The following is a 24,361-nucleotide window of genomic DNA, read 5'->3' on the forward strand; positions in this document are numbered from 1 at the left end:
CGTACATTCTGGCCTCCATCCTCCCACGCTCAGAGCAGATGGAATAACTCGGCTCAGCTTGTCAGCTGCTTCAAGGTCGCAAGGTGCCGGTGGTCTCAAACTAGCGTCCTGCGGATGTTATCTTCAGGCAAACGGAAGCTCTACCCTCTAGACCAGACCTCCTGCCCACAATAATTTGTGTCCATGCCTTGAAGTCGTTTCCAGAACTGCCTTCCAGCGCACCCAGCACATCTCATCTCCTTCTGCCTATAAATGCCATTCACGTGGATGGCACGATAATAATCCGAAAGCAGAGATGTGTCTTTCTCAAAAAGAGAGACGCTTCTTTTTCTTCCTCTCAGTCAACCCCATTGTTTTATTTTACAACTTCACTCTTAAGGCACGATAAGGGTTTCAATGTAACAGCTAACTGCACAATCAGTTATTGTGCGCAAGTGACCTTTAAAAAGTCCTCGGTTGCATTCAAATCTTCTTCACTCATTTCACTTTGCTGCCTCTGTTCTGTGCTTGTCCAAACTAAAGGCAGCACAGAAAACGTTGTCATTCTCTTCCTCCTCACTGACACAAAGGGGCCATTTATCCAAGAGAAGTTGTGCAATACTGGGGAATTTTTGCTTGGATACTCACTGACAATATGATCTTGCATCGGAAAGGATGAAAGCATTGCCACAAAACAAAATTTATTTGTTTATTTATTGAAAGTATTTTTTTCCTGCCCTTTTGCTCAATCAGGAAGTGTCTAAGGTGACTTACAGTCATTTATAAAACATAAAGCATCAGACAAGGATAGCAAAACAAAACCCCAAAACATTTAAAAACAAAACATTAAGCCTCAAATGCAACCCTTAAAAAGGTAGGTTTTCAGTTGTTGTTGGAATGCTGAGAGAGAGGGAGCTGTCCTGATCTTATCTGAAAAGGAGTTCTATATGTAAGGTGTCATATTTGTGTAATATTACACATGTGTAATATTTCTTTACTCAGCGTGTGGTTAGTCTGTGGAACTTCTTGCCACAGGATGTGGTGACGGCATCTGGCCTGGATGCTTTAAAAGGGGATTGGACAAGTTTCTGGAGGAAAAATCCATTACGGGTTACAAGCCATGATGTGTATGTGCAACCTCCTGATTTTAGAAATGGGCTATGTCAGAATGCCAATGCAAGGGAGGGCACCAGGATGCAGGTCTGTTGTTATCTGGTGTGTTCCCTGGGGCATTTGGTGGGCTGCTGTGAGATACAGGAAGCTGGACTAGATGGGCCTATGGCCTGATCCAGTGGGGCTGTTCTTATGTTCTTATGATTGATGTAAAAGCAAAGTGACAAAATCATGCTGCCTAATGCTCATCAAGAGTGTTGTGGCAACTTTCTTCAGCAATCATAGTTTCCAAATGAGGATACCATGGTTGATGGTTTTGAAAGTCTCTGAGAAGTCCAACAGAACCAGTAGGGATGCCCTCCACTGTCTAGTTCCCACTGTAGGTCATTGTTGTTGCTGCTGTTGTTGTAATGAACCAAATATTTATTGATGTAGCATGTAAGATGCATAGTTTATCATATGCAAATACAAAAGGACCCTGTGTCCAGGTAGCTCACAATTTAACTAGACAAAAAACACAAGGAAGAGGAAGGGACTAAAACAGGGGACAAGAAAATATGGATATACAAAGACAAAAATTGTGCACTCGCTAAGAATGGTGTGGAATATTGTACGTCACATTTGGCAAAATATGGGGGTTACTTCCTATGTAACAAATACAAATGAGTGGAAAAGGCCACAGCAAAATGGAAGCCCTATTTAATAACAGTCCCATATCAACCAAGTGAGACCAGAGATAGAGTGGCATGCTGACATCTGCAAGTCAGTTTCCATGACTGTCAGGTCAATACAGGCTCTGGAAAAAAATAATAATAAAGTCAAAAGAGATGCTTAATTTTAATTCCCACAGTACAATTATCCACGAACCTATTCATTTATCTAATTTAAAATATTTTTATCCCACTTTATCCAAAGTTCAAAGCATTTCCATCCAAAGCATTTATCAAAAGCTCAAACGTGATCCAATTCCGTACACATGGACTAAAGCGCAGCTGGAGGTCCTTCACAAGGGACGTGTTCTCCCTCTCCCCATCTGTCATTTTGTCTTCACTCCAACCCTATGAGGTAGGTTAGACTAAGAGTGTATGGCTGGTCCTAGCACAGTACATCTGTGAATTGCATTGCAAAGGATGGGAAAGCTAGGCTCAATTTTCCTTTTAAAAAAATGCAATTCTTGATTTGCATGTAGATTTACAAATTATGAGTAGCCTGTTGTTGTCCATCCGTCCGTCCCCCGGAAAAGAGAGGCAGATTATGCGTTGAGTATATATGAGCCATAGGAATTATTGAGTGTCAAGGGGAGCTGTCATTATGGCTGGCAGGAATGTGGCTTTTGACATTATTCTGTTACCTGAACAAAGACAGGATAGGTCCCACATAATATTCGCTTTAACTCTGCAGTCACTTTCAGAAAGCAGATCAATACTTGGAGGCCGCTAAGAGCTATCAGAATAGAAAACAAAATGATGTTCCACTCCACTATAAAAGCTGGTTCAGAACATGCAGACCAGGTACTGTGATCCAAGAGGTATCTATTGGAGAAACAGCAACATAAAGAAATTAGAATGCTTTCTTATTATGGAAGTAGGTTCAGTTCCAGGAATCCAGACCTTTCCCGTATCCCATGTTCTGGTCATATTTACCATCCACATTGGTTGGTTGCCTGGCCATCCATCATGGAACCCATTGTCACCAGGGGCCGGGGCAGGGGAAGGGGCAGAGGCAGGTTTGTTTTTGTAAACCTAACCATGTTTTGGCCCCCCGAAAAAAGTCAAGAGGCCCATATTGCCTCCTTCTCAACTTGACTACTTTGTCAGAGTGAGTGAATGAGTAAGTCAGAAATATACTGACACTTGCAATCATGCAGCTGATTTCTTGAGGAGACTGAGGAACATTGCTCCCCATGATGGGGCTCCCCCACTGCAATGGTTGGACTCTCCCAGGGTCAGGGAGGCGAGAGGGTTTTGCGTCACCCCAGTACTGTATAGTCCCAAAGTGCAGTCTGTTGCCTTTTTGATGTATGAATGAATAGTGGCAGCTCACTTATATGAGAAGCAGTAAAGACAAGAACAGAAAGGCCAAATTAGATGATAATTGATTGTGATCTGTATGCTTTGAAACAACTGCCATGGGGGTACTTGAGGTGGCATGCATCGAGACTGAGAAACTAAGCAGCGTATCAGATCTGGTTCAGATCTTGCCTGTGCTATGAACCCACAGCCCAATCCTAATCTGTGCTAGCGCTGGCACAGTGACCATTTGCGACAACTTATGAGTAAGGAATGCTGGCAAGAAGGCCTGCACTATCGCACCAGTGCTGAATCTGGATCCACAGCTGCCAGGGCAGATTCAGATCCACAATTCAGATCCACAACAACCAGGGCAAGTAAATTCTGCGCCGGGCAGCACAGGGATGGAGGAGGGCAGAAGAGAAGCAGGAAGGGAGAGGATAAGGAGGGGTGGTTCAGGCCCAGGAGGCAGGCAAGTATGGTGGAGGAGGCCTCCACCATGTCCTAATGCCCATCCCGGACTTGAAAGCCCTATGCAGGGCTTCTCAGTCCTGTTCCAGCAATTTAGCTGGTGCAGATCTGAATGGCCCCATTGGTCAGGCTGGGACTTGACATGGGGAATAAATGTTCCCTTACCCCAAGGAGACATCTGACCTGCACAGTTTCAGCACTGGATACGGCATAGGCTATGTATCTCCACTGCACCAGTGTTGAATGGGATTGGGCTGTCACTGGAAGACTTAGGCAAATGACTTTAGTCTCCAGTTCAGATAATACTTGTGAAGTTTTGTACACTGGCACTGTACAAAGTGCTACAGCAATGTTACATTCCAGACAGCTATGGAAAGGGAGTGTGTTAAGGGGAAGCTGTTGGGAAAGCCACCTATCACAAGGTCAACTGAATGAGCAGAGAGTTTGCCAAACCCAGAGACTCATGGAAGGATGCCATGTTAATATTTAGCACAACCAACAAACCTAAAGTTGCCCCTTGAGAAAGTGATGTTTCTTACCGGCCTGCAGTATTTTTGAAGATATATTCCCAGCCATCAGGGGTTTTGCAGTATGGGCCCTGCACCAAGCCCAGAGTAGATATGATCAGGCTATATCCAGAGAAAGCAATCCCAAGCAGGGCAAACACAGCTGAAATGAAACTCTGCATTAAAGAGACAATAGGGTTACATTTCTGAAGATGCAGGAAGTCTAATTTCCATCATGCCAATCTATCCTCCTGATACATTATGATTTTTGGCTGTATCAGTAGAAACTCAGCAGAGAAAGTACAGTATTCAGAAACTGAAAGCCCAGAAATGAATTCAAGACAATTCTCCCCATTGATTAGGGTGGTTGCATCTGTTGTCCAGCATCCCAGAAGGTCATGCAACAGGATGTCTGGGCAGATGCGACTGCCCTGGGCATCCTGGTGCCCAAATCTACTGATCAGACAAGTTGTGTGGAGGTGGAATGGTAGGCTCCACTCCTGGAGCGGAAGGCTATCCCTTAACCCCAGATCTGGCCCCCAGGCCGGAGTTTGGAGGAGCCTGTTTTAAAGCAAAAGCTTCCACTCTCTTCTTCTTGCTTTTGAGAGAGGAAGGGAGGGGAAGCTTGCAAGCGCATAGTTCTCTTAGATTTGTTCACTCAGTGTTAAACCATGATTTATAGCATTATTTGTGAACTGGACTGTGGCTACTTTCCTTAAGACTACTTGGTGAGTTAATGGCAGATGCAATTTGAATCAGAACTTCCTGTTCACAACTCAGATTCAGAACATTCTGTACTAGTTCTCTTTTTAAAAATATTGTTTAGACATCGACCCACATTTCAGACACCTTGTTTCCACTGTGTCCCACCCAGACTTACCTTGCATAACATTAAACCGTCATCTTTGGCAACTACTCAGCAATTCTACAGAAAAACCTATGCCTCTTTCTTCCATTTGCTTCCATTGCCATTTTTTTGTGAAACCGGAGATGATGTGCGTAGCTGTGCATTTGAGCACATTTGCGGTTTTTTCTTTAAAAAAAAAAAAAACTGAATACACCTGAATAAAATGGAATATACCGCTCCCAAAATTCCCAGATACTACACGTGACAGCAGTAGCATAGCTGGAGAAAGTGCAAAGCACCAAATTTTGGCACAGCCTGCGCGTGGCTTGCCTCCCTCCCCTTAGAACCTCCATTTTGCTCCCACCATCTGGAATAGCTCCAAAGGGGAGGGGGAGAGGTCGCTTGCATGCTGCAGTGAGGCTCCCTGCAAAACCTAATGCTTTGCACCCCTTCTAGTTATGCCACTGTGTGATAGAAGAAAGCCAATGCTCTTCATGGGGAACAAATTGGCAGGGAAAGGGCTATCGTGGTCATGGCCTTCCTTTAGCCAGCATGCGCTGTTGAGAAGTGGCTCTCAAGTATTCTGTTTAAGAGATGCGTCATTTCAGGGGTGGACCTGTCAGGCATTGCTCATGTACGTCCTTCCTCTGGCTGCTTGCTTCCTAAGACTGTGACTCACTTTACACAGGGATGGGCATTTTGGACAGGAAAAAGTTGACAGGGATCCCTGAGTATCTTGGTAGCTCTCTGGAGGGGGGGGTGCAGCTGAGCTGTTTCCTCCTATTTGAGAGCAGAGGTAGCAGCTTTTCCTGTTTTTTATTTTTTCCAGGGGAAGTGTAGAGGTTAGAGAAAAAAAAGGTTATCTCCCCCTCCCCCCAACACAGAGCAAGGAAGGAAATGGCCACAAAGAGGGCTGACGGTAAGAGTCAAGGGGGCAGGGAAGTTTTCAGCAGCAGAGCCATGTGTGCAAACAAAAGATTAAGTCGATCCTCACCCTGTATGTTTTGGTGCAGCTTTCACTCTGGCAGCACTGATGGAAGGCGTCTCGGTCCAGGATTATTAAAAATGCTGCCAACATGAGCATCTGGAAGGGAAAGAGTGGAAGTCACAGACAGTACCAAATCTGAGGACTGAAGCTCTTACTGGATTGTACCTTCAAAAAGTGCTAATGTTCTGATAAGAGACTGCTGAACTTTTACACTGCACAGAATTACACTTGAAGCACCCAGCAAAGGCGTGTCAGAAATCTTATTCTTAAATAATAGAGAGAACAAAGTACATAATGAATTGGATAATTTCTCCTCCACTGGCTGATTTGCAATGTATGATTGATTTGTGATCCTAGTTACTGATGTTTGTAGAGACAGTAACCTACACAAACATAGAACTAGTTGTACTGCATGTGTAGTTTCAATTTCTTCAGACTGGCTATGGTTTCCTTACCATGTGCTAAAGGAGCAGAAAGTATGTCCTAAGGTGTGGAAATGTAATTGTTAAGGTCTCCCGTACAGACAGCAAGACAGGAGCTCTTTTCAAAGAGATGTTCTCAGATAACTCCCAAGGAACAAATACTTTAACTTGGCTGGTGAATCTACATCATAATATATGCAACTTATCATAATGAATTTTGTTTTGCTTTGTATTTGGAATATTTATATTTACTGTGCAAAGGGGCTTGCAGATTTCCCCCTCCCCTTGAAAAGATTATATAATCAAAATACACTGGGAATAAAGAGCAAAATATGCTTTCAGGGTTCCAGTGGCGTCACGAGGGTTTGCGTCACCCAGTGTGGGGGGCCAGTGCGTTACCCCCATGGTGGACCTCCTCCCATGCAATGGGCAGGGTAATACTCAGGCAGTGGACATGGTGATGCAACATTGCCCCACCCTGCTGGTTTTGTGACTGTAACTTTTCATAGAAGAGAGATATTTCAACATGGCTTGTTTCGTTGCATTCTGCATGAAATTCCACATCGAATGCTGTATATGATAGTATTATTTGAAAATTCAAAAATTTTAGCCAACAGTGGTGTCAGACACCCCCCCCCCCCCGTATGCATCACCCAGAGCGGTCTGCACCCCCTTAGTGGCACCACTGCAGAGTTCTAATTACATGATAGAACTATGACCAGGTTCAGTGTTTCCCTTCTCAGACAAATACTGAACTCAGGGAGAACAGGCACATGTTGCCTATAGCACATGTTGGTGCCAAGAAACATGGCTAACTGGAGCATTTCAGTTCACTACCACCACCTGGGTATATCATACCTGGTGCACAATGGCTAAAGTGGGATGGTTAATTCACTTGGCAAAATGCCTTGCAGTTTGCTGAAGCTGCACATCACATTACGTGCTCAAAAATGTCACCAGCCAACTAAGGCCACAATCCTAACCTTGTGCCATAAAGCACATTTGCGCCTCCTTGGGAGTCAGCTGGGCTGGCTCAGTGATGCACGCCAGCCTATGGAGGCTGTATCCAGTTGGGGAGGAAGGGTTCTGTAATCTGACCTCAGCCAACACAGGAGTGTGGGGAGGAGGCGTTCCAGGGTGGGGGGAGAGCAGGTGGGCGGAGGGAAGTGCCAGGGTCAGACGGGCTGTTATGCCAGATGCCAACCCCATTTCCCAAGCAGCGCAGAGTGGCTTCAAGCCGCTCTGTTCTCCTCCGACTCGTGCCACCTCCTGAGGTGGCTTACCCAGTCCAAGGAGACCTATTGGAGCTGCGGTGGCTTACCCAAGGGTAAAGAGGAGTTTCCCCTTACCTCTGGCTGAGCCATTCCTGGCCTCAGTCTTGCACTGCATACAGCACAGCCTTCTGGCCTGCCTGTTCCAACACAAGATAGGTTTGTGCTGCACAGCTGCATCCTCCACGCTCTTACCTGCATCTGACTCGGGACATATAAAAATGGCAGCACCCTGTTTTGCAGATATTCAACAAATACATACAACAAATGGCCACGTGTACATTAGGAAACAGTTCTGGAAAGGGAGAAACACTGGTACTTATAATGAGTTCTTCCCTTCCCAGAACTTCTTCCACTAGCAGCCATTTCACCTGGCTGAATCAAGAGCGACATCACAGCCTGCTCCATCAGCCTGGCTGGGACAAACCCCTTCTCCCCTCCCAGAACTGCTTCCCACCTGGCTGCATCCGAAAAAGAGGGCAGCAAGATTTTCTCCATTGGCCTGGCTGTGACCAACTGTCATTTAGATCTGCCTCTCCCTTAGTAGGTAGAAGGGGTTGGGGGGAAGCAAGGCATGACTGACTGGTTGGGCTCAAGGCTCTGCCTCAGGTGACAAATTAAGGAGATAAAGTATGTCACCTCTGGGTCCAGGATCTTGCAACAGTGGAGGCACTTTTAATATGGCGATGGCTTGTGACTATCCTAGGATGATGAAGATGATGATGATGATGATGATGATGATACCAGTATTTATATATAGCCTTTCTTTTGTCATCAGATTTCTCCTCCAACTTCAAGGCAGTTTACACAGGCAGGCTTTTCTAAATCCCCATAGGGATTTTTACCATACAATAAGTTCTACTATTTCATAGAACACCCTCATTCCCGATGGATTCCTTCTCAGTCTGGTATCTTTCTAGTTGGCATGGTCTTGCCCAGTCCAAATGCCTAAGACCATCCAAATACCCACAAATGTTGGTGGCATTTCCCCCTGCAATATCCTGCCCAAGAGTGAAGTGGTGACAAGCAAGGTACAAGGTGATTGTAGGAGGACTGGTGATTTATGTTATACGTATATACATGTAAATTGAAATGGCAATTCAGATTGGCAATTGGCAATTCAGTTGGCAATTTGAATAGTTGGCAATTCAGATTAACTGGTGTGTGAATATCAGCTGCTCTACTTACTAAATTATTATTATTAACAGTATTTATATACCGTTTTCAACTAAAAGTTCACAAAGCGGTTTACAGAGAAAAATCAAATAACTAAATGGCTCCCTGTCCCAAATGGGCTCACAATCTAAAAAGATGCAAAAGAATACCAGCAGACAGCCACTAGAAAAGACACTGCTGGGGTGAGGCGGGCCAGTTACTCTCCCCCTGCTAAAAAAAGGAGCACCCACTTGAAAAAGTGCCTCTTACCCAATTAGCAGGGGTAATGTTGCAAACCGTGAGTTTCCAGTTCTCAGAGTTCTCTGTCCATTGGTTCTTGGCAATTTTCTAAAGTCTAATCTGTATACTTTTGCAGAAAATGATCCAGCTGATGGAGAAAGTGGTTTATCACAAAGGATCTACAGTACTTGCAGTTCCTTCGACAAACACAAATCCAGGAAAAGTTTCTTTCTTAATTCATTTGAAGATAGATACATCCCCAAATGCAAACGATCTCGCTTGCAGTCCCAATCTGCCAGGTCCAGTTGTAAATGGAGATTCCCTCTACCCAACTCTCAAGACTTAATCCAATCACTTCTCCTCCAAGAGAGGGTCCCTCTTTGCATAAGATGTATTTGCATAAAATGCAAAGAGGTAAATGCTCTAGCTGTTTTTTTTCAGCTGTGAATGGAGCAATCTATGTAGACAAGTCCTTTATTTACATAGAGCATGTGGGCTCTGAACCTATGTCACAGTATCATTGTGGAATTATAATTTGTATTCCAAACAGCATGCTACCCCTGCTACTTGCTAGTCAACAAAGGGCACAATCCTTTGCATGTCTACTCAGAATTGTCCCATTGCATTCAATGGGGCTTACGGTGTGCATAGGATTGCAGCCAAATGTTCTAGAACTCTAGCAGGGAAAAATGCACCTAAAAAAGTACTGTGCAGTACTCTTTATCACTTTTTTGTGCACTCTTTATCACAGCGTATATGGGTTAACCCAGGACCCTGTTTCAGTGCCTGGTTCAGTTACACATGATAGTAAAGACTTACCTGAGAATGTGCAGAGGACTTTTCCTACATAACTAAGCATAACCGCCCTCCACCCTTCCAGTCAAGGGCTGAAGTCTGAGGGAATCTCATTTTAAAAATTAAGCATTAACATCCAGGAGCGATCAACAGGTACTACCTGCACTGTATGAAATATTAACAGTAGGAAGCAGATTCTGCTATAGCCCTCATATTGTGAATAAACAATAGTGAATTGCAACAGTTTCATGAAAATTAGCATGACTTAGAGCTCAAATGTGAGTGTGGATACTTGGAAGTCCATCCTGCTGAGTTCAGTGGATCATATCTTCAAAACAGTATTATTGCCTTAACTCATTTCTGGCCAGCCCACAGGTGCACACATTTGATCCCTGTTGCGTATGTGCAACATTGGGCAGAAATGGCTTCAATCACAGTATGTTTTCATTATGCTGTTTTGAATCACTTTGAGAGTTGTTTTAGAATAGAAAATCAGATACTGTGCAATCAATAGATATTCCTTCCACTGAACTTAGTTTCAATTGACTTTCACTGCCTTGTGTTCACTCTGTATGTTTGGCCTTATGTGCATTAGGGAGAATCCTTATTAATCCAGGCTCAGACAAATCAATCGCATACATTTAGATCACAAATCTTGGCTACTCTGGAGTACATGCTTTTGCACATTTCAGGCTGCAGCCTCACACATTTACCTGGGTATAAGTCCCATTAAATTCAAAGGAGCTCATTTCTGAAAAGACATGCATAGGAATGTAATGTGGGGGTGGGGTGGAGTACAAGCAGTTAAACAAGTCAGTGTTAAAAAGACTCTTCATGGCAGTAAGTTATAATATACATGACTGGCACGCTTGACTTCAGAAGGCCAAGTACATTTACTACATCTATAATTAAATAATTCTGCTTGGTTTCTTCCTGCCCCCCTTTTTTATATTATGTGATCAAAGAGTCCCAGCACAGGTAAATACCTTGTTGTGGGAATAACAGAGAAGCAGTGGGTAAAAACCACAGAAGCCACACTTACCATAATACCAGAGAAACAGATTCCTTCAAAATACCACACATAGTTGGTGAGATTGTTGCTTGAGGCATAGAGAATTTTCCCATCAGGGAAATAGAGCAGGATGTTTATAACAATGCTCCATAGTGCCAGGGGTATTAAGAGGCAACTCAGACAGCCTCCACACTTCTGTAGTTCCATCTCAAAACGGGCAGGAAAGGTGACAGCCTGCTCTTCATTCAGGTTCTCATAAGCTACTCCTTTCCTAGTTTAGACTCAGTCATTTTGCATTTGCAAAACAAAGTCAGTGCTGAAGAAAGGCTCTGCTGTTTGCAGAACAATAGATGAATGCCACTGGCAAACTTTCTTGTCTCATCCTTGAAGGGGGGGTTCCTTAGAGGAGCTTTGCCTCTAAAGGGAATTCCCCACTGGCCGCCACTCAGTCTTAGGAAGTGAGTGTTTGTTTTAAAGGAAAACCAGACTGGATTATGTAATTTGGAATAGCGACTGAATGTTTTTTGCATTTCCGTTGCACTGTGATCACTGGGTAAAACTTGCTAGGAGTGCTTCCTTGGGAGGTGAGTGGCTTTTGATCTGGAACTTGAACTTCCATGGAAATAATTCCTTCTGATCGGACGTACCAAGATTGCATAAGATTAGACATGAACAGCAAAATCCAACAACTTCATTGAAGCACCGAAGGAATTGTTTCTCGTTTGAGGTGGCACAAAGCTCACTTGGGGAAGCACGCTCTCAGGTCCTCCTTCCTAAGCCTAGCCTGATGGCATCAAATTTTAAAGTGTGTTGCATAAAAACAACACTCTAGCTCAGCAGTTCCCAAACTGTGGATCCAGGATCCACCAGTGGGCCGTGACCCAATTTTTTTGTTGGGTCACAAAACTGACAGGGCAGTTTAGGCTATGTGCATGAAGGGTTAGACAAGTTTTTACTGTGGGGGACACTGCTGCCCAATCCCCATTATAGCCACACCCATTGGCATTTATAAATTGGGCAGCAGCCTCTAAAACGCTTGGGAACCACTGTTCTAGGTCATAGGCAATGCTGGGGCACAGCCTTACAGTAATAGGGGGGTATATGATTTTTGGTGATTGGGGGATGCAAAGGAATGAAAGCTGCATTCTGCTTATTCTGGCTGCTCCTGTAATTCTTTCTTGAATAAGGATCATGGAACAAGGAATGAATTTCAGCACTGGCATGTGGGGGAGTGGAATGGACACCACGAAGGACTCACAAAAGACTAGGCAAGACTATGGTCTTATGCATGCTTCCTGTTGCATACTGCAGCAACTGTTACCCTGCACATGCCTGATCTTGTCTGATCTCAGAAGCTAAGCAGGGTCAGGCCTGGTTAGTACTTGGATGGGAGACCACCTGGGAATACCAGATGCTGGAAGCTTATACCATAGTCTTTCGAGACTGAAGGTTGCCAACCATTCTGTTGCATCATCCATCCTCAAGAATGCCATGTCACTGCCACAGCACAACATGGACAACACAGAGAAGAACTAGATGGCATGCTGGAGATTTCTTGTCCTGCTATCACCAAAACTTGGAACCAGTTCAATTCCAGTGTGGACATTTAGAGAGGACTTTAAAAAAAAAAATCAGAACTAAGGGTAATGGGTTTGCCGTTTATGTATTTATTTATTATGGTATTTGATACCACCTTTCTCATATACTCAAGGTGTTTAATGTAGAGAGGCTGAACATGAACACAATTTTCCGATGGATTTTTACAAGTACAGGCATAACTTGGTATCCACTGATTTGGTATCCGCTGTTTCAGTTATCTGCAATTCTGCAGATACTGGGGGCACCCTTTTAAAAGATATGGAAAGTGAAGGAGAAAGCTAAAAATAACTCCTTTTAGTTCAGCGAAATTGTGTTTTCAGGGCTACAGGCAGTCTTCCAAGCTGGCTGCAGCCTCTTTCTGCTTGCTCTGAGGCTCTTCCTACCACTAAATGTTGCCCCAGAATGCATCATAATGCATTCTCTTTCTTGTCATGATGCATTGTGAGCCACTACTGAGTGAAAGGAGGCATCTCAGAGCAACCAAGAAGAGGCTGCAGGCAGCTTGGAAGACTGCCTGCAGCAGATGTTTTCTGTTTTTTTGCCAGCTGACTCCTCCACAGAGATATGCCAGCGGCCTCTTGGTTTCTCATATAGCAGGTGATCCTGCTTAGCTTTCTCAGGCAAGGCAATAGCTCAACCTCCAGACCGCACCTCCTGTATTCACTTACTGTATTTTTAGAAAACATATCGATGTTGATTTGGTATGGAAAGAAAAAGTAATACACAATTATAGTCAGCTGTTTGTGCCAAAGGAGGCTAATATTTTTCCTTGCTTGTTGTTCCTTTGACAGAAGAGATCAAACATGTAGTTAATAATGTCAGTGAGTTTCCCAAAAATACTCTGTTGAAACAGCTGCAGTTATATTCCTGTAAACCAGGATGATCAACTTTCCAGAACTCTTTGCTTACCAAGAGAGGTGAATAACCTACCTGCTAACTGAAATCAGATTCAAGCCAAAGCAATTCTTTGTCAGGTTGAACGTTTGTCTAAGAGTTTACTGAAACCAACATTTTGAATGTCATCATCCCCTTGAAATACTAGACTCTCATCTAAAGCAGCCAAAAAGAACTTTGGCACAACTAGAAATATCAAGTCTACATATGGTGCAAAGTAATACAAATGCATGAATATATATGAAGTTGCCTTATACCAAGTCAGACCACTGGACCATTTACGTCTGTAACTTCTATAACAGGAGATCCCAAACTGTGGGTCACAACTCACTGGTGGGTCACAAGCCCACATGAGGTGGGTCGTGGGTTGGTCCTTCTACTTGCCCTTGCTCCTTAATGGCAAACAGGAGTCCTTCAGGAAGCTGAATGACTTACCTGAAGCATCTGGAGAGCTTCTCCAGGTTGCGCCGGACTGCATACCCACTCAACTGGCCTCCACAGGCCTCAAAATGCCCCACAGAAGCTTCCAGAAGCCACTTCTGCTTTGCTTCCAAAATCTGGAAATGGCTTCCAGAGGCTTCTACAGGTCATTCTGAGGCCTGTGCAGGGCAAAAGAATGGGTCTGCAACCCAGAGGAGCCCCCCAGAGGAGCCCCCCAGAGGCTCCATTGGGCTCCCTTTGGCATGAAGCCCTCAGACACAGACCCTCTTCAGCACCTCCTCTCCCCATTTGTTCAACTTTTGAATATCTTTTCAAAAATTTCATTTAATTTTTTCAAGAATAATATTTGTAGCTCTGTTCATGGTTTGGGTGGACACTCTTGCCTGCATCATTTATATCTGTCGTCAAAGCAATACATTTGCCCACATGGATCTATAAGTCTGTATTTATTCAATTCATATATAAGCAAATTTGCTTCCTCTAAAATAACAGTCTTCACATTTTCTGTATAACCCAAACAATTGACACTCTCCAGCCCAGCACGGTGCTCCTAGCTGTTGCCTGGGTCACCCGATCCTAAATCCAGCCTTGTTCCTAGTCATCCCCCATAGAACGCAGGTTACTATAAGTGGAGAGAAAATAACTATTCAAGTTGAAGTCTGTGAGGCAGAAACATCTAAGGAATCCGCACATTGTGAGAGAAGGGAGGTATAACTTTCACACCAACGCAGATCAACACTAAGTCCCTTGTAAAAGATGCCACAAGAGAAACAACCACGTTCCTTGGGTCATGTGGACATAAGAACATAAGAACAGCCCCACTGGATCAGGCCATAGGCCCATCTAGTCCAGCTTCCTGTATCTCACAGCAGCCCACCAAATGCCCCAGGGAGCACACCAGATAACAAGAGACCTCATCCTGGTGCCCTCCCTTGCATCTGGCATTCTGACATAACCCATTTCTAAAATCAGGAGGTTGCGCACACACATCATGGCTTGTACCCCGTAATGGATTTTTCCTCCAGAAACTTGTCCAATCCCCTTTTAAAGGTGTCTAGGGTAGATGCCAGCACCACATCCTGTGGCAAGGAGTTCCACAGACCGACCACACACTGAGTAAAGAAATATTTTCTTTTGTCTGTCCTAACCCGCCCAACACTGACAGAGTGGCTCATTCAGCCACGAGAGCACCTGAGGGTCCAAGGGCGGCTCATCTCAAGACACAAGTGGATTATGGGATTTGGGTTGCACTGGATACAAAAAGTGTGGTTTCACTTGGAGAGATAATGAAAAAATGTCAAAAGAAGCAGGAAAACACAAATGGAAGTGTTGAGTATTTTTTTTAATTGGTCAGTCACAATCCTTCTCATTCCCAACGCAGTTTTCCAGCATGTGCCCTTCTGCTATTACTTTCTTCAGGCTCCCTACCCCACCCCACCCCGCCACCCCAGCCCCATTCCATCTGACTTGCTTTCATTGGTAGTAGAGGATACAGAATTATAGAAAGTCCCCTCCCTTGTCCCTCAGCTATGCACTTTCCAAAAAACTTAAATATACAAAGAGGATAAAATACATCTAACAATGACGGATTCCTAATGTGATCAAATCTAAGCATCAGTTGGTACTATTATCCAGCAGAAACTGCAGCTCCAACTTCTAGGGTCTGAGACAATAAAAACCACCATGGGGAAAAATCAGTTTATACTATATATGAAACTATACCACTGACAATTATCTGGTCAGCTATGGGACACTGTATAATAGCAGTCTATATGATCCACTGGTTGCTTGCATTGAGACACTGCAATATAATTACATTCCTGTATGTAAGGGATATACTCCTTATGGGGAAAAAAAATACAGGTCAAATTGTGACTTTAAAAATGCTGGCAATGCAGCTCTTGAGAAAGTTCAAAGGGAATCTTACACAAAGCTTAAAAGATAAATCTTTGCCATATCTGCTAAATTAAAAGCAACTGTGCTGTTTGAGAGCAATGTATGTTTCATAGACAAACGTGCTCTTAATAATAATTTATAGTATATAAGAATAAACATTTGACAAGTTGGCTAAAAATATAGGCATAATTACAGGTACGCATGAGATGATCTCAATCCATTTTCAAGTCCAAATAGCCTAGCAAGGGCTAGTCTGCAAAAAACAAAGAAGAAGTAGGATAAATACAGGATAGCAGGTCTTTTACTTTATTCCAGTGGTACAATATTTATTCTAAAAGATTTGAATCCTGAATCTTTTTCAAAGAACCCACTGGCTAACAGCATAATTAAAATATAAACTTGAACACAAAAAATGGAAAGACTTTAATAATATTAACATAAACTAATAAAGGTAGCTAAGATTTGAAAAAATAAAAGGGTCTTCAGGTGCTTTCTAAAGGAAAAAAGGGAAGGGACACAGCAAACCTCCTGTGACAGAGTCCTGAGAAGGCCCATTGATACATCCCCTCTGACTGCACCTCCAGCAGTGGAGGGATGTGCAAGAGTACCCCCCTCTCCAGAAGACATCAGAGCATGAGTGGCATGTGAGCAGAGGCGGTTTTTTCAGGTATTCTTGTCCCAAGCCATTTAGGGGTTTAAAGGTCATAATCTGTAAGGTACCACACACTTTGACATCACCAACCATTCAAAGTGAAATTGGTGGTGCTTCTTCCATAGTGTTACCTTTTATATCCTTACACAAGAAGAATAAGGTCATTTGAATGGGGCCACCAGCAAACGGTTCACTGAAAGGATAAATGACTTATGCAAGAACCAGTATCTGAGGGTTTGGTGCCCGCGAATTCTAATATCCGTGGATTCTGAACCACAGGGTGGGCCACCTGTGACCCTATGAACCTGACCTGCTGTGCTCTGGTCAGGTCTGGAGGGCCTTCTAAGGACCGAAAAGCATGACTTCCAGTTTTTGGCCTCCCCAACCCTCCGAAGGCCTCCTCAAGCCTTCGAAGGCTCTCCAGATCTCACTGGAGCAAAGGTTCAGAAGGATTGGGGCCCCCCAAAATGCACAGATTTGAACATCCATGAATTTCAGTATCCACAGGGGTTCTGGACACGGAACCTCCGTGGATACCAAGGGCCGCTCTACAATAATTTTTGAAATTGAGGATGTCGAGCAAAGAGTTCTTAGGAGGAAAAATCAGAATGTCATCATATTAGGCATGGCACTAAAAGCTCTATTGACCTGTATGTCCATAAAGCACAACAGGACATTAAATTCATATGATGCTTGCATTTTGCAAATTTGAAGAAAAACCACTTTCATAGTATTATGCAAGTGTGGGGAATGATACTCAAAGGGAATGGTTCAGCCAAGGTCAAGACTACAATCCAACCTAGCACTAAACATAGTGTTGGAATCAATGAGCATAAATGCACACAATGCTCTATACTGGTGGCCAAGCACTTTAAGTCCCTTTGATTTCACTGGGAGTGCTTTAAACACAGGCTATTACTTCCTGAGTGGCAACTCTGTACTTAGTATCCAAACAAGAATCTCCAAATAATAAAGACATAATGACCAGTTTTTGCTCACTGAGTCAGTGCATCAAGAGTTATGGCTAGCTTTGTAGTGATCAAAATTCCTATTCCAGAATATCTTTCGAGAGGTGGAGTAACATGCCTACCTCTTTGCGACCACAACACATTGTGCATACTCCTCCAACGCAGCCATGTATTATCTGAATGATGCATAGAATTAATTCAATTCCACTCAAGACAAGCAGGATAGCGAAAAGGGTGACATTCCATTTCACGATACGAACTTGCTCAGGGCACAAAGGCCAGCTGGAGTGCCCAATCACATACCTATCAAAATAAGATGCTAATGTTAATTTGTCGCTTGGGAAAGAAAAGAAAAAACTGGGCATGTGAACATCAGTGAAGTTATCCCCTTCCGTGCAATAGCACTGTTCATCTGTGTCAGTGCTTTGCTATTATTCATTCATTTGTAAATTTGTCTCTTGTTCCAAAGGGCATAGACTGAGAGAAGAGAGGAGAAAAAAAATAGCACTCAAATTACCTCATTGTCACCTGGATTTTCTGCCTTGCCGCAAGACTATGTGTATCCCCACACGCATCCAGGGTCAAACTACACATTATGTTAATACTATGACTGGTCCTGCCATGCCTGGGTTAGCACCAGTGGAAAGCCTCTGCTCTGCCTCTTGGTGGTCACCCAAACCACCAGGCAGTGTGGGGAGGCAGGGAGGAGGCATTCTGGGTGGGGGGAGGTTTGGGAGAGGGTGGGGGGGAGGCAAGCTGGGGAGAGGGAGCAGGCTGGAAGAGAGCAGGACCGGTGGAGCTAAACTCTACCAGATCCTGAGCTCTGTGTCAGGCCACACTGCCGGACACAGAACTCTTTGATTCTGCGGCAGCTCCACAGTAGCCCCGTTGCGGGGCTACTTTCCCTACACAGGGAAAGGGGACAAATGTCTCCTTCTCCCAAGGAGCCACCGGCAGCTGCCCATTTGTGCTTAAGATGCTGTGGCAGCCATATTTGGTGCTGCAGTAGCCCCATGCTTCGGGCAACTCAGGATTGGACTGTAACTCAGTAGATATGATTTTGCATTTGTGCCAATGGAAATGATGTTGTTTTTTGTTTTTTTTTTTAAAGAGTTACTAGTTATTAGCAATGGGCTGGGGTCAGCCCAGTGTACATACCAGGTGTTTTCTTGTAGAAGTCCTAGAAGGTTCTGATGCTACCACTCAATACTCTGGAACTATTAGAATCAACACAGTCACATGGTGCTTATACGGAACAAGTTAAAGAATGCAACAGAAAAGGCTACATACCCTCCACTGGATTCACCCGTTGGATAGCAGCAGACGTTTTCAACTCTGGTATAACAGTGAGGCCTATAGGCTAAGGCCAAAGCCGAAACGATGAAGCAGTATGCAGCGCCAAGAATTCCAACACCAGCTAACACGACTGATACCAGCAGCTGCCATGTAAAAGTAGAAAGGATTTGTCAATGCCCTTTGAGTTTCTGAAGGAACTTCATATTTAAATGACTGTTTGGGTGCTCTGAGGGGGAGTTCACTTACTGAACAGCTTCTCCCACAATGCTCGTGGACAAAGCATCCATTGCAATAATCATATTCTAATCCAATAAGCATGCAGGCTGGGATGAGCACCTAGGTTTAGAACAAAATAGGTAAGTATCACAAGTACATCATAATGAGATTGTTGATTTTATTTTTATCCTGCATCGCAACCTCATGGGTTCTCCATCAGTTGCAACTTTGATCACGCCTGTTGATGGAGACCAGCTCAATATCTTACTGATTCTAAACAATTTCTGCCCACCTAATTAAATCATATGATTATTTTTTTTTTAACAAACATGGAAATCATGACAAATGGAAAGAAATCAAAATATCCTCAAGTAAATGGGCAGGAGTTGACTGGACATCATCAGCCAGATGATCAACCCGAGTTAGATTTTGCACACTAGATGTCATTTCCACATATGTAGTCAAGCCATACAGACATAGCTAGCCACCCAGGGCAAAGTTAAAAATGATACCCTCTCCACGTCACACCCGGACGTGACATCACTTCCAGATGTGACATCACACCTGTGTTTTTTAAAATTGAAAAATAAATAAATCTGCAGTCTCCCCCCCACCCCAGCCTCCCTCCACAAACAGTGGTCTGGGGACCAGAAATGTTGTCTGCCAGTAGGTATCACTAAGGTATGCCAAATATATTGAAAGAGAATTAACAGCCCAATACTATCTAAATTCCCACATGGTAATGCTATGGCACCAGTGCAGGCTACACTGTGTCTTGTAGAGGAATTTCAGCTGCTGGTGGTTTCCTTGAGGTAAGGGGAAATTTGTCCCTTTGCCCCAGCAGCCACAACAGGTCAACTCAGACCTGTGTCAGAGATATAAACCTGGCACAAAATCGCATTGATCCATGTTGATCAGGCCCAGGAAGGGTGATAGTATACTGTGTGCCCTGGCATTGCTGATCCTGCCCCCCTCCGGGCCCGATCTGCCCAGCCTGAGAGCTCCACTGCTGCAAAGTGCTTTATGGCATTTCTGTGTCAGAGTGTGTTGGCCCTCCACTGGTGTGAGGGATAGATTTGAGCCATAAAAATATTATTGAAAAGTTAACCCATATAAATTTGGATCTGGATTTTAGATGATTGTATTGAATTATATAAAGGATTTGTCCTTAAGGATTAACTGCTTGCTGTTACCATTTGATCTAGTCTCTTCAAACATTCAGGCCTGCCCACATCGTGCTATAAGCTTGCATTCTTATAGCAACCTGTAAAAGGATGGAACATTTCATCTAAACAACATTAATGGGTGTGTTTACACCCTAAACAACCCCTGGTAACTGGTTAAGAGGCACTTTTTCAAGTGGGTGCTCCAGGGGGAGAGTAACTGGCCCACCTCACCCCAGCAGTGTCTTTTCTAGTGGTTGTCTGCTGGTGTTGCATCTTTTTAGATTGTGAGCCCTTTTGGGACAGGGAGCCATTAGATATTTGATTTTCTCTGTAAACTGCTTTGTGAACTTTTTGTTGAAAAGCGGTATATAAATACTGTTGTTGTTGTTGTTGTTGTGTGTGTGCTGCATGCAGGAGGGTGCAAACCCCCCCCCCCAATGCAGATAACTGAATCCGCTGATACTGGAGCCGCGCATATGGGGGGGATGCCTGTACTGTCACAAGGGAGACAATAGTGATGATAAAGAGGATGGAGGCAGGAGTACATATATTTACACGTATATTTAACTAGAGTAGGGGATGAGGGTATAGTGCCAAAGACTTCAAGAATAGGAGTGTTTTTAAAAGGTATTAAGAAAACAAGTGAGGAAATATCCCACAAGTGCTGCAGGAGACAGTTCCAAGCATAAGGAAAAGCAAGGAAAAGGGATGGAGCTATTCGGGGAAGCAGGAGACCTTTGGACCACTGAAGGTCTGAAATTGGAAAAATCAGAAAGGTGACTGTCAAAAGTGTAGCAAATTGTGTGGGCTGAGAGGTGGGGAGGGGTAAGGCTCTGAAACTAAGGTCAAAGAGCTTGGACTAGATCTGAGAGCCAACAGGAAGCCAGCAAAGCAATTTGATGTGCTTGGTGTGGTCAGTTCAACAAGTGAGATGAATGATCTTGGCAGCAGAGTCAACACTCTGTACTGCAACAAGAGGACGCAGTACAGCAGCATATAATTATTCTATATATGATTACTAAGGCAAGAATAGGTTATGCCAAACTTAAGAAAGTAGTATCTCACTTCTGCAGAGTGAGAGCATAAAATATACAACTATACCGTGACGTATAAGTATCTCACTTCTGCAGAGTGAGAGCATAAAATATACAACTATACCGTGACGTATAAGAAGAATAACAATTTTATAATGGACTCCCTCAAAGTTGGAAACTTTCTATCAATTAGAGGCAAACAAGATTTTTTGTACTGAGGAAACTCATTGACAGCACAATCCTATGCATGTCTCCTCAGAGGTAAGTTCCATTGTGTTCAATGGTGCCTACTCCCAGGAAAGTGTGCAAGGGATTGCAGCCTTAATCCATCTGCTGAAAAGAGATCATTTCTGTAGGGTTTTCAGATCAGTTTCATTGTTTGCTAACTTGTATTTCAGTTGTGAATATTGCATCAAAATGTTAACAATGTGAAAAGTATTTAGCGTCACAAACCATGGAATTCCATAATTATAGAACTGGAAGTGTGAAGCATAAGGGCTTCGCGTGGCGCACATTCTCTCAGAGGAAGGGATATTACATACAAAATTCAAAGAGAAATGTGCAGTAGCTCTGTCTTACAAACAAGAAAATATTTTATTTCCCTTACCATGGGAAATTTAGGTCAAATATTACTACACCTTTGTTAAATTTGGTAGGTTGAGCTGCCAGGTGTCAGATACAGCATGTGCAGCCACTCTACCATCCCTGTGATCAGTGGCATAGCTAGAGAGTACGCAAAACACCAAGTTTTGCATGAAGCATCACTGCTGCATGCAAGTGGCCCCCCCTCCCCTTCAGAGCCATTCTGGGCAGCGGGCGCAAAATGGAGGCATATGCCTTGGTGCTTTGCACCCCCTCTAGCTACACCACTGCCTGAGATGAACAATACAGCAACAGAAGAATGTCCTTCCTGAACAGAACTATAATTTATCCATCAGACTCTGCGCATATGCAAAGCCTTAATTCAAGTGAACATAAGAACGGCCCCGCTGGATCAGGCCATAGGCCCATCTAGTATCTTCCTGTACCTCATAGTGGCCCACCAAATGCCTCAGGATCCAAGTGACAAGTGATCCAAAGGAAAATGTTCAAATCTACCCAGAGTTCATACCAGACAACTCAAATCTGACCACTAGTTATGGTAGTCTTGCATGCCCCAGAAGGAGGACATAAAAAGTTTTAAAACTTTTTAAAACTTTAAAAAAGGTCACTTAGTGGGAGAGGGGGTGGAAATCCTCCCAAAATTCATTTACAGTTTACTTTACAGTTGCATCCAGTTTTCTCTTGGAAGTTAATATCTTTGCAAACTAGAACTCTGCCTGAATGGGGGGGGGGGGCTTCCAGGTTGTTAATGGCCAGGCTGCAGTTCATGTATGCATGCAAGGTCTCAGTATCATAGATTCTGTGAAGAGTCCAGAAAGCTAGAAAGAATTACTGCCCTGAAAATATATTCATTTTTTTAAAAACTTGTTTAAAGAATTAACTGTCACACCCATGTAATGAGTTATATTTAATTATCTGCAGTGCAACTAGGACACAGCCAATAACCCCATAGCATCTATTGATTGTTTATGGATCACCTATAAGTGAGTAACATATGAGGCATGCAAATAATTGTTCTCTTACTGAAATATCAGAAGCGTGTTTGTTTTGTTTTTATTTGTGTAATGCAGATGACATCAAGGTCCAAGCCTGAAGGTGCACAGCGCAGCAAATTTGCTGAAGCTAATCAGGTCAGTACCTATATATGAGGCTGTCTTACTTGCCTGTGTACACTACCTTGAATTCTGCTGAAGAAAGCTGGGATAGAAACGTAATAAATAAAACTCAAATGCAGGCAGGCCAGTTATATTTATTATTGCACCTGCCTAAAGAATGATCAAAGATGCCTACAGCCAGTTAGCTGTGGCTTACTGCTCTCTACATGTTCACAACTAAAACTCCTGCAACCTAGTTAGAGGGGCAGTCTCCACATTTTAAGGTCCATCATCATGCAAAAGAATAATGAAGATCCACAAGGTAGTAGAAATGACCTTCAAAGTGTCACCATAATCAACCATGTGAAGAAACACCATAGGAGAGAAGATTGTTATCCAGCAGCTTTCCTGGAGACCCCTATCACACCTGTTACTGGTTAAATCACAATTCTTCCAAAGACTGTCCATTTTTGACACTGCCTGGTTGTACACAAGAGACGTGGTCAAAACTGTGCATAGCTTGGAGGCATTAGCTTAAAAATAAAGAGAGTCAAAGCTAACCATAACCCACTTCATAAACAGGCTAGCTACTAAACTTGATATTCCCAATACATTTTGATTTTTAGCTTTATTCAATTCCCTTTATAAAGCAACTCAATAAAACTGCATTGCAGGTGACCTCTAACGAAATGCTACTTGTGCAATTGCATTGAGTTGCTTTATAAAATAGTTGAATATTCCCATGGTAGAGATTTATTTATTTATTTCTACCCCACTTTCTCTCCCTGCCAGGCACCCAAAACAGATAAAGATTAAAATCAAAATGCATTGAGCACATCGAACCCATTCTGTTTATGCATCTGTAACTCTGAAAGGATGAGTTACATCTTTCCTTAAGGCAGCGGTCTTTACACCTTGGTCAGTTATGGGAAAAAAGCCTAATCCAATTAGGAAATTTGTAAATGTTCTGAAACAGAAATCAAGCAGCTGAGAAAAGAGAATGCTAAGGACACTCATAGACAGGTGAATGAAATAAAGCAATTACTCACCAAAATACCTCCTCCTATAATGCCATGAAGATAGCCCACATACTTGCTGAGCTGATTATATGAAGCATATTTTGTTTCACCATTGGGAAAATAAAGCAAAATGTTTGCCACAATGCAAAGCAAGGCAAGGATGAGGAGCGCATATCCAATGCATCGCACAGACCTCCCAAAACACATGTTGGTGCAGTTTTATAGACTCAGTGGCTGCCAAATACCAGCCTGGATGTAAGTGTTCAAAAAACCAAAGGAAGAGAGTGCGCCACGCTCGTGTTCTTAAATACCCTGGGCTACCTACTTTCCGAGGTGATGCTGGCACGCACCATGAGTGTCACTTGGGATTGCAGAATATAAGGCCCTGTGTCATGATCAGTTTCCAAGCAAACATTTGTTAAATTGCTACAGCGCCCGAGTTAGCTTCAAGGTTTTCTTATGGGAATGAATAATAGCGTAAGCAATCACACATGAATAACAGGTTTCTAGGCAGAGTGCATGGATGTGTTTAAAACCACCACAAAAGAAGCACAATTAGAATGTATACCACTAAGTAGGAAAGGCAGAACTAGGGTCAAGAGGATGCCAGCATGGCACATGAGTGCAGTCAAAGACACTATTAAAAGCAAGAAGGCTTCCTGCAGAAAACCTTCC

At 43.4% G+C, this 24,361-nt stretch overlaps 2 protein-coding genes across 2 annotated transcripts; both read right to left on the bottom strand.

Annotated features, from left to right (window-relative positions):
- Positions 1–653: 653 nt before the first annotated feature.
- On the bottom strand, positions 654–11,220 carry TM4SF18 (transmembrane 4 L six family member 18). Its single transcript, XM_066620435.1, has 5 exons — positions 10,839–11,220; positions 5,920–6,009; positions 4,112–4,254; positions 2,444–2,624; positions 654–1,888 (listed from the first exon to the last, which is right to left on the bottom strand). Exons 1-5 carry the CDS (start codon positions 11,013–11,015, stop codon positions 1,877–1,879), a joined length of 603 nt encoding a protein of 200 aa, XP_066476532.1. The 5' UTR covers positions 11,016–11,220; the 3' UTR covers positions 654–1,876.
- Positions 11,221–15,369: 4,149 nt separating this feature from the next.
- On the bottom strand, positions 15,370–23,893 carry TM4SF1 (transmembrane 4 L six family member 1). Its single transcript, XM_066621522.1, has 5 exons — positions 23,717–23,893; positions 18,801–18,890; positions 18,549–18,697; positions 17,381–17,561; positions 15,370–15,405 (listed from the first exon to the last, which is right to left on the bottom strand). The coding sequence occupies exons 1-5, from the start codon at positions 23,891–23,893 to the stop codon at positions 15,370–15,372; spliced, it is 633 nt and encodes a 210-aa protein (XP_066477619.1).
- Positions 23,894–24,361: the final 468 nt, after the last annotated feature.

Source organism: Tiliqua scincoides, chromosome 3, assembly GCF_035046505.1.
Source record: "Tiliqua scincoides isolate rTilSci1 chromosome 3, rTilSci1.hap2, whole genome shotgun sequence".
Taxonomy (NCBI): Eukaryota; Metazoa; Chordata; class Lepidosauria; order Squamata; family Scincidae; genus Tiliqua; species Tiliqua scincoides.

What these genes read in the sequence shown, in the direction of transcription:
- TM4SF1 (XM_066621522.1), bottom strand. Translation starts at nt 23,893, where the DNA reads ATGTGTTTTGGGAGGTCTGTGCGATGCATTGGATATGCGCTCCTCATC. An exon ending in TTATAGGAGGAGGTATTTTG is followed by an intron (nt 18,891 to 23,716) that starts GTGAGTAATTGC and finishes TTCTAAACCTAG; the next exon opens with GTGCTCATCCCAGCCTGCAT. An exon ending in ATTGTGGGAGAAGCTGTTCA is followed by an intron (nt 18,698 to 18,800) that starts GTAAGTGAACTC and finishes TTTACATGGCAG; the next exon opens with CTGCTGGTATCAGTCGTGTT.
- TM4SF18 (XM_066620435.1), bottom strand. Translation starts at nt 11,015, where the DNA reads ATGGAACTACAGAAGTGTGGAGGCTGTCTGAGTTGCCTCTTAATACCC. An exon ending in TCTGTTTCTCTGGTATTATG is followed by an intron (nt 6,010 to 10,838) that starts GTAAGTGTGGCT and finishes TTTCCCTTCCAG; the next exon opens with ATGCTCATGTTGGCAGCATT. An exon ending in GCTGCACCAAAACATACAGG is followed by an intron (nt 4,255 to 5,919) that starts GTGAGGATCGAC and finishes TCTTTAATGCAG; the next exon opens with AGTTTCATTTCAGCTGTGTT.